The sequence below is a fragment of the Vigna angularis genome, chromosome 11 (assembly GCF_016808095.1).
Source record: "Vigna angularis cultivar LongXiaoDou No.4 chromosome 11, ASM1680809v1, whole genome shotgun sequence".
In the NCBI taxonomy this organism is placed as follows: domain Eukaryota; kingdom Viridiplantae; phylum Streptophyta; class Magnoliopsida; order Fabales; family Fabaceae; genus Vigna; species Vigna angularis.
The window spans coordinates 5955041-5965584 of NC_068980.1; the positions used below are offsets into that span (position 1 = coordinate 5955041).

Here is a 10544-nt window from a genome sequence, read left to right on the forward strand (position 1 = left end):
CAAGAACATTTAATTGGAAGGGTTAAAAATTGACAACATACATATTTCATGCACACAGGAGACTATAATAAAATAAAACAAGTACCAAATAAGAATTACAAATGTTTATATATACACCGGTAAGTGAAATTGTGCAGGTTATACTCAAATATACAAAACGAAATTTAATTACAAACTAGTTTCGTGAGTATAATGCAGAAACAAATATAACAAGATTTGTGAACTTCAAAACACATCTCAAGAAAATCTTTGCTTACGATTGCGAAACGAAACGTCGCATTACTCTGTCTCCCTTCTGCACTCGTCTGCATTCCCGTCCTACACTCTCCGACGGCAAAGAAAAATGAAAAACCGATTAATTAGCAAAGAAATTGCATCTCAATGAATCAGAGTTCGGACTATAAAGGTTATACATCTATAATTAGAGTAAATTGGTTTAATTTAATTCAATCGGTGAAATAAAGCATCGTTATATGAGAAAATAAGCGTAAACAAACAGTAGAAATGCACAAAACATCAAAACAAAAAACACCGACAAATAAAAGAGACGGTAAAAAAAATATAGTGGGGAATAATGATTTTGGAGAGCCCGCGCGACCATCACAGCCCCAAAGCAATGCTAAGCAGTGCAGAGAGGGGGCTCCAACCGCGGGCAGTCTTCATTGCAAGGTTCCAACTGCGAAATGCATTCAATCTTTCGTGGAGGCGGATCGGGGGGCAGAGCCGCCAAGAACGGAGGCTCCGCCGTCACCGTCACAACCGCAAGTGAAAGAATCGGAAATGCATCCCCGTGCAGTGGCTTCCACTGCTCAGATAAGATCAAGTAGTGTTGAGCTGTGTTTAGGGTTTGTTCTCTGTTTAAATAGTACCAATTCCTCTTTCTCATATTCCCAAAATACCCCATTGTAAAATCAACCCATCCGCATTCTCTCCAAATTACAAAAAATACAAACTCATTATTATTTAGTTTATTTTTTATCAATATTTAAATTTAGTTTATATAATTTGCCTAATATTAACTTTATAAGTTAATGCAGGTTAATAGAAAAGTAATGCTACATTCATATGATGTATAACACCCAAGTTTGTCCTTCAAAAAGTACAAAAACTATGTATATTAAGAAAAAAAAGTAATTTATTATTGTTTGTAAATGATTAAATATAATCATTTTAAAAAAAGTATATCCTAAAATTATTTTTCTAAAACTTAAAACATAAAGCAGATGATAATATCACGTGATAATTATAATAAATTATTCTTGTTTTCTATTTTATTGCAAACAATTAAAGATGATATTACATTCTTTATTTTTCTCATAAATTGTTTTAACAGCGAACGCAATATTAAAATTTTTGTACATATTAGTCAAACACTACTACTAAAATTTAAATATCCAATTCCTACAACTTAAGTTGACTCTGTTCCCATCGACTTCAATGAAACATGTAACACTGATTTTTAAAATTAGTTATATACAAGTTAAAAAATAAAAAATAAAAACTTTTACAAAAAAAAATATAAACTAATCTTAATTTTTATTTATTTTTTCTAGAAAAGTCTTTATTAAAATCTTATGGTACTCGAATGGAAATGTAAGACAACGGCGTGATTACATTATATACTTCCCTCTAATTAAGTTATTACCAAAGTGAATTCCCGGTATATCTCTCTAATCTAAGCAACTGGTTCATATGAACTGAAATTACATTGTGAAACACTACCTATGTGTTGTAAGATAAAAAGAAATCACAGAAATCATGGAGCAGTATTTACACAGGTAAAAAAACAAAACTCTCATCAGCACACACATTATGATGAAAGCAATTATCTCATTTTATTGACTTTTGAATATTTTCATTCTCTGATGGCGGAGGTACGGTAGGAGATGAGTATGCTGCATGATAAGAGGAGGAAACAAGTTGTGCCGCAGCAGGAATAGCACCACCTGCATTATGTCAATGAAACTTTTATCAGCATGAAACAAACTTCACCCTTTGTCCTGCTATAAATGAAGACTTCCAATACTTGAATTGAATTGAATTGTCAGATGATAACATGATAAACACAGGTTATGATTCTTCAATAATTAACGCAATAAAAAATAATAAGTTCACGGTTTCAATCAAGAATCTAGACTATTCAAATGTACAAATAGAATGGCTAGCACTCCATAGAAACAGAAAACATTTTAAGTAGGTGTTGTCATAAAAGTTTTTTAGTTCTCAACGCAACTAAGTCTTGTAGGTGTTTTTTGTTTTCCCAAAACTTTCCCTACAGAGTTACGAATTCAGAAAACAGAACACAGAAGGAGTATTATACACATGCCAGCAAAAAACATCAAATTCAGAACTCACCTGTCAGTCCTGCGCATGCTGAAGAGAATACTATCACAGGGGGTGCCTGAATTACAGAGAAGTTATGTCAATAAGATGGTAAAAATGTTTTGACTGCATTAAGAAGGAACACAGTATTCAAACGTACAACTTGTTAGATATATTATCTTTTATCTTTTAGTTGGTTTGTTATTATTTCTCATTTGTATTTTGGGCTTAGCCCATATTTCTTCTATTATAAATAGAGAACCCTATGTGTGTATTTTACACAAGGGAGATTAATCTAAATATAGTTTTTCACTATATTCAACATGGTATCAGAGCAAGTTCTCTGATCCTCTTTTGGTGGTCTCTGCTGTCTGCCGGCAGCCCCTAAAATCTTAGTGGGCAGTCCACTTTTCTTCTTAAATCTTTGCCACAGTCAGCACCAGTCCAGACCCAGTGTGCCACTGCTGTCGCCGCCACTTTCCGCTGCCGTCACTGCTAACTCCGGCCACCGTCGCCGCCGCTACCGCCGGCCACCGTCACAGATTCGACGGGTGACCTGCGGATCTGGACCGTCTCTTCGAGCGACGGCCAACCACGCCGGTTTCGAGAGCCACCTATCAGTCACGCGCCGCCACGCAGCGCTTCTTTCCGGCCAGTCCGCCGCCGCCTTGTCGCCGGCCACCGTCACAATTCCGTCCGGCGACCACTGCATCTGGTTCGCCTCTTCACGCGACGACCAACCCCACCGGTGCCGGCGTCTGACTCTTTCCCACGCTCCGTCACGCGCCGCCTTCCCAGCATCGGCATCAAACCGCGACGCTTCCGGTTGTCTCGCCGGACCTCCCTCTCTCTGTTCAGACCTTCCAGAGCAGCCATTGCTGCCATCTTCGTCTGTCTTCAAAGCATCTTCATCTCGCCGCACGTTCCGCATTGTCGGACCTTCCTTTCTGCGTTGTGTGCTTCGTCTCAGCTGCTGATGTCGTTCCAGCACCGTTTTCCATTGTACAGGCATCGTTTGCCGCTGTCCCGCGCCGTTTGCCGCTGTCCCGCGCCGTTTCCCGCTGTCCCGCACCGTTTCCCGCTGTCCCGCGCCGTTTCCCGCTGTCCCGCGCCGTTTCCCGCTGTCCCGCGCCGTTTCCCGCTGTCCCGCGCCGTTTGCCGCTGTCCAAGCACCGTATGCTTCCAACCACGGTAGGCCCCCATCACCTCGTCAGTTAGTGATGGCAGTCCCTGTAGTTTTGTCGCTTCCCGCCACTACAGGCCCCATCAGTCAGTGATGGCAATTTAGTCCCTACAGTTTTATAGCAGTCAACCGCCGCTACAGTCGCTATCGCCTCAGACAGACGCAATTGCGTCAGTTCTTCTTGGGCTAGAGTTTAGCCCGATCTTCTTGTGATACACGGCTAAGTATCACCACTTGGGAGTTGTCCAGCAAAGAATTTTGGACCTCCAACGTATCTTTGGATCTTTGATGTCTTTGTTTCAGCATTGTAGCTTAATATTTTGTTTTGTTTTAGTGGTCCAGCAACTGTGATATTCCACATTTCCGCCGTCACACTGAGGGGGAGTACGTTTCCAAGACACTGCAAGTCAAGTCACATATATATGGGTGTAGTCCCTGCAGTTTTGTAGATTTCAGCTACTACTGTTGATCCCGTCACCCATCCATCATTGATGAGAATTTAGTGTAGTCCCTGCAGTTTTGTAGCTCTTAGCTTTCAGCTACCACTGTTGATCCCGTCACTCATCCATCATTGATTGGGAATCAGTCCTTGCAGATTGTCATTGTCCACCACTGCTTTCCTTCATCCACTTTTGAAGTTGAAGTTTCACAAGCTGCTGTTAGTTCATCTATGTTTGCCTCACACTCTTGAAGACAAATCATCTAGTTTAACACTGAGTTCATCTATTCCAAGCTTAGTTCATACAATTTGTATGCTCCAGCTTGAGGGGGAGTGTTAGATATATTATCTTTTATCTTTTAGTTGGTTTGTTATTATTTCTCATTTGTATTTTGGGCTTAGTCCATATTTCTTCTATTATAAATAGAGAACCCTATGTGTGTATTTTACACAAGGGAGATTAATCTAAATATAGTTTTTCACTATATTCAACACAACTTATTAGTGAAAAACTCTAAGATGCTTCATCATCTAAGAAGCTTAATTCTTTCCCGATGATATTGCAAAATATACTATGAATGCCCCCAATGGCACAAATTACACAATTAGACGGAGAAGAATGGGTCCAGCTGAATTTACAGGTAATAGAAAAATACTAATCTTGTTTACCTGGAAACCAACCAATGATGTATGCACCAAAACAAGACTGATACAAAATGGAAAACAATGATGATCCAAGATGGTGCAGACAAACAACACCAGCAGTTTTAGAAATTGTGAACAAAATTTTTCATAAAAAAGAGTTCAAAGTGGATGGAGAAAGGTAACTTTTAGAAGCCGCTTCAAGAACATAACAAAAGCCAAACCCTCCCATAACTCTTCCCAACAATATTGTTTCCCCTTTTGTTTACTGAAAATAAACTATCTATCTGGTTCAAAACTTAGCCATCAAAGAATTCTGTAAGTAGAAAACACAACCAGAATTAACTAATAATCAGTGAATTCTCCTGTTTTAAGTTCTATTTATACTTTATGATTCTTTTGCAGATAATAAAATGATATAAGTCATCTCACTTCTATTTAAAATGACAAAATGTGTTCAGATCATCAGAGAAAGCAAAGGAGTCTGGGTCACGAGGGCTGTACCTTTACCAGTGTATGAAAGTTACAGGGTTATAGTATCAGTTAACTGTCTCATGATGTCACAGATATAGAATAATTTCAATAGCTAGCGAGAATTAGTTAGGGGACAAATGGTTTAACTTTGTACATTTAAGAATTTACATAACTTTGCCAACTACAGTACAGCGTCAGTTTATTAGAAGGTTAACAAGAAAGAAGTGCAGTCTCTTGGTTAATAATCTTTCCCTGATTTCTTATTAAAGAAGAAAGGAAATGTCAAAGTTCATAACTATTTAAAAGAACATAATATGACGAGCTGAAGTTATACTCAGAGTTAACTATTCAAAGATTTACATCTCCTAAGCATTGAATACGGGGAAAAACCATGAACTAGTGTTATGAAAAGCAAAAAAAACAACGAACAAAAACTAAAAGCAACAGATATATATATATATATATATATATATATATATATATATATATATATATATATATATATATATATATATATATATATATATATATATATATATATATATAAACAATGAACTTACACCAATGAAAAAATGCAACCACATGGGTCCTTTTATTCTTCTCTGGACAATTGGCATAACTGCATTGGACAACAAAAAATTACTTCGGAAATCTGAATATGTTAAATACATAAAACAAGCAGTCTTCACGGACAAAAGATTCAGTGTAATGTTGCAATCATCTAAGAAAGTAAGCAAAAATATATACGTATAGAGTTTCATGCTAAGTAAAAAACAAAATAGTTTAGTTTCTAAATATTAAAAAGGTTTCATTAATCATTTGATCCTAACATTTGTGCCAAGTTTTCGTTTTAGTCCCTATATCTAAAATTCTATGTTTCAGTACCTACACACGGCGATTCTTCTCTTAAATTTTAGTCTTTATACCACATTTTGAGACAATTTTATACTGTCAGAAAGCTAACAAGGGTTAAAACAAAAACAAATGCTTGTATAAGACTAAAATATAGAGCTTTTAGATATAGGAACAAATACAAAAGGTTATGTAGGAACAAATGATTAATTAAACCTATGAAAAATTAACATTCTACAGTTTGGAAGGTAAACAGTTACCACAAATAAAGTTTGCAAACCACTCAAACTTCAGCTGTGTATGGAAACACATTCAACACCAGTTAAATGGATATTTAACATAGACATGATGGACAAAGCACTTCTATACATACATAGTGTTCCTATTTCCAAATAACAGTCTGCAACTGATCACCATGCATTACCCCCTTTAATTTCAGAGAATCTTAGCAAGCTTTTTCAAAAAATAACCAAAAAATGAGAAGCAAGAGTGTATACCAAGATTGAATCCATAAAATGCACTCGCCGTGCCGCCAACGGCAGAACCAATCTGAAAATGTTCAACCCCAAAAACAAAGATCAGAAATTTCGCACACCCACATAGATATCGAAGAAATAAACTAAATGGGTGAGAATAATTCACCATAGAGAAGCTATCCCTGATGAGAGGCGAAACGGTCCAGAGACTAGTTTCCTGAATCAAAGGAATGAAATTGGTAAGAGAGAAAGAGATAAAAGAATAATAACAATTATTGGGAAGAAATATACCATGCGGTTTGAAAGGGGTCCTGCGCAGTGATGGCATCGAATATTTTGAGTACTGTTACTGAGTTTGGAGGTTTCCATGTTATTATCACTGTGCTGCATACAGCTTAACCTAATCAGCACAGAAGAACCCTCTCTCTGATTCGTACTACTACTAGACCAGGAACGCACACGTGGTCTTGGTTGTGCAAAGAAACAAACTATACAAATCGACTGCAAAAATTCGAAGCAGAGAATAGAACGAAAAAGGTAAACAGGGCTAGAAGAGATAACAGAAATTATTTATAAAGTGAAAAGGAAAAATTTGAAAAAAGAAATCTTTTAATTTTATTATTTAGTTAGGATTTATGATAATAGTAATAATAACAATTTATAATATTTTTTCTTTTCGAAAAGAAATATATTATATCTTTTCAAAATCTTCATATCATATTTTTGTTAAAACAAAAGGATATTTGGAAGTTAAAGACGTGTATAACAACAATTCTTTTAATATTATCTATTTTTGACAGGACAACGGAAATAGAGTTTAATTACACATTTTTATAATAAAAAATAGTTATATTTAATTAATATAATTTTCAACATCTTAATTAAGGGAATCCATCATCCAATAAAAAAATTAGAGGTTTTTAAGGTAGTAAAATATTAACTAACTTTAATGTTTATTGTATCAATTTGTAATTGTATTTATCTTTGTATAATTTTTTACTGTATTCGCAATAAAATAAAATCTAAAGACTTGTTTTGATTTACAACAGATAACTATCAATTTCAAAAATTAAAATAATCAATTTACAAATATAAATAATTAAGCTAAGTATAACGTTTTCAATACAATACAATATAGTACAAATACATGTCAACATATATAAATTAATAAAAAAAATCATAGAAAATTATGCAATCATAATATATATATATATATATATATATAATACATGCATTTTACCAATTCATCACGACTAAATTAAATGTATATTGCATGATTGAGTATTTGAATGAATTCTCTTGTGAGAATATTTGTTTGTGTAATTCATCAAATTACAGAGCTGTCACGCACCATTGCTACACTTTAGCACCTAAATGACCAGTTGTTATAAATGTCTCAAAGATGAGACTTTTGCCTTTGTCGTTTTTTATTCAAACCTAAAGTCATAGCGTTCCACGTATACTTTGCCTCTTAAGCGACATTGAGGAATTCATCTAATCATTACTTGTTGCTTGGTCATTACTTGAACAATAATTTATGTATGATTCATTAAATTCCATCACAAACTTTTGATTACCTAACATAACGCAATTTCGATAACTTTATCATTCACACATCTCAAAACAATATTCAATTAAATAAATATTATTTAATTTAATATAGATATGTATCACTGATAAATGATAGTCTATTAACATGAATAGATAACTGAATAGTTATTAATAACAATTTCTTTCTCATAATTGACTTTTCACAAATGTGTTTATATGATGTTTTTTAGGAATTTTTTGAAGTAGTTTCTGAATTTTTAATTGATTATGTTTCTATTTTTTTCACTTCAATATGTTTTTATTCAACATTTGGTTCATGAAAATATAAATGTTTTGTCTGGATTGTAGATTTGTCATATTTATCCAACGTGGACATCCTCCAATTCTTATATTATAATGAGGTCCAATAACGTAGAGACTCATTTTCTTAAGGCCCGTGAGGGATAAAAATCTCGAGAGAAAGACTTCTTCCAAAAGTCTGTCTTGGCCAGAGAGAGAGAGAGAGAGAGAGAAAAATCAAGTGATCCACTACAAGCTCAAAGAAGAAAGAAAGTGTGGCTTCAAAGGAGAAGAAGAGAGATGACAGGTATGCACACATACTTCATCAAAGGTAAGAAAAAACTTAATTTCTTAGGTTGCCTATGTTTTGCTTCAACTTTAGAGCACAACAGACATAAAACTTGATTCTAGAGCTAGAAAATGTGTTTTCTTAGGTTGTAAAAATGGTGTTAAAGGATATATTATACTTGATATTAGTATTAGGAAAATATTTTTAAGCAGAAATGTTATCTTTTATGAAAACATTTTCCCTTACAAGGATGAACAAAGAAATGAGACCAGCCATATTGAGAAAGAGATTGAAAGTGTTTTGCCTAATGTTTTTTGGTATAGTCAAAACTGTGATGAAGCTCGAATTTTTTTTGGAAAATGAAGATACAGAATAGAGATCTGATCACAATGAAGACACTGTCACTAGTACTGAAAATGATACGAGTTTAAGTTTTTTCTTACCTTTGATGAAGTATGTGTGCAGATCTGTCATCTCTCTTCTTCTCCTTCTTCTAGATTTATAGTTAGATGTCGCTCCTGGAGCCACGCTTTCTTTCTTCTATGAGCTTGCAGTGGACCACGTGATTTTTTTTTCTCTCTCTCTCTTGCTGGCCAAGACAAACTTTTAGGAGAAGTCTTTCTCTCCAGATTTTAATCCCTCACGGGCCTTAGGAAAGTGGGCCTCTACGTCATTGGGCCTCATTATAATATCTTAGACAAAGAGGACTCTATAATGGTGGTTATTTGTCTTGATTATTATCAATTGATTTCCTCCATGTTTGGATAATTGACTATGTTATAACAATCGGTACATACAAAAAAAAATATATATATATGTAAGCTTTTCTTTAATTTTCAATTAAATGAAAACAACACACAGGATCTTGAATTTTCATGATACTCACTATTTTCTCATACACAGTAAAGAAGAACTAACCTGGGTCCATTGTGCACTTCTTCCTGTCTCTTCCTGTCAAATGTTCTCTCTCCTCTTACTCCTCCTTAATGCCTTCTTGATGATATAGAAGTTGTAGGATGGTTTTCTCTGTCAGTTTCTCTTCTTTCCTGAGAACGTTATGTTCTCTATATCTCTTCAGAAACTTAATGTATCACCAGAAGTAAAACTTTTTCCTCTTTTATGATATTTTAATTAACTTTAATAAAATACCAAAATGCCCTTTTGGAGTGAGAAGAGAGGGATTAACTTTAATAACTCTAAAATAATCCCAATAACTTTAATACTTTAATACTCTAATAATCATCACATTAGAATCCTTACATTAAAGGTATACTTTAAATTACATGAACCAATGTAAATTATTAATATAATTTAACATTCTCCCACTTGGTTCATGTGATGACTTGAAGATCTAAAATAAACTTTAAGTGCGCACCATTCATTAGAATTATCAAGTCATCATCCTTATATGAATTGAAATAATCGGATCATGGCGGGCAAAAGTCATGATCGACAAGATTCCTTCCATGTATCACATAATCAAAACAACTCAACATAACTTTAATCAATCTTATAACTTTCATGTCTCTAAAGGAGACCTATCATGTCACCACAATCAATAATACATGTATATAATTTAATGTGGATAACAATAGAATAAAGAGAAACATAACTTTAATTGAATTCACAAGTGTCATGACAGTACAAGCATATAACTATACATATCTATATAGATAGATAACAACATCATGTTAACATTGACTTATCCATAATGCCCATACTTTCAACATGGCCAATAAAAGTTTTGGGCGGTAGTCCTTTAGTTAACGGATCTGCTATCATCAAATCCGTACCAATATGCTCAATCAACACTCTATGTTTCTGCACTTCTTCTTTGACTGACAAGTACTTCAAATCCATGTGTTTAGCACCCTTTGAGTACTTATCATTTTTAGAGAAGAAGACGGCTGCGGAATTATCACAATAAATCCTTATCGGCCTAGCTATACTGTCAATAATGCCAAGCCTCGATACAAAGTTCCGCAACCACAAGGCATGAACTGTGGCCTCAAAGCATGCCACGAATTCAGCCTCCAT

At 34.6% G+C, this 10544-nt stretch overlaps 1 protein-coding gene across 1 annotated transcript; it reads right to left on the bottom strand.

The window, feature by feature from the left end:
• Positions 1-1597: 1597 nt before the first annotated feature.
• On the bottom strand, positions 1598-6939 carry LOC108333153 (uncharacterized). The gene is made up of 6 exons (XM_017568503.2): positions 6680-6939; positions 6555-6605; positions 6410-6461; positions 5621-5679; positions 2356-2401; positions 1598-1946 (listed from the first exon to the last, which is right to left on the bottom strand). Exons 1-6 carry the CDS (start codon positions 6776-6778, stop codon positions 1831-1833), a joined length of 423 nt encoding a protein of 140 aa, XP_017423992.1. The 5' UTR covers positions 6779-6939; the 3' UTR covers positions 1598-1830.
• Between the last annotated feature and the right edge of the window lie 3605 nt (positions 6940-10544).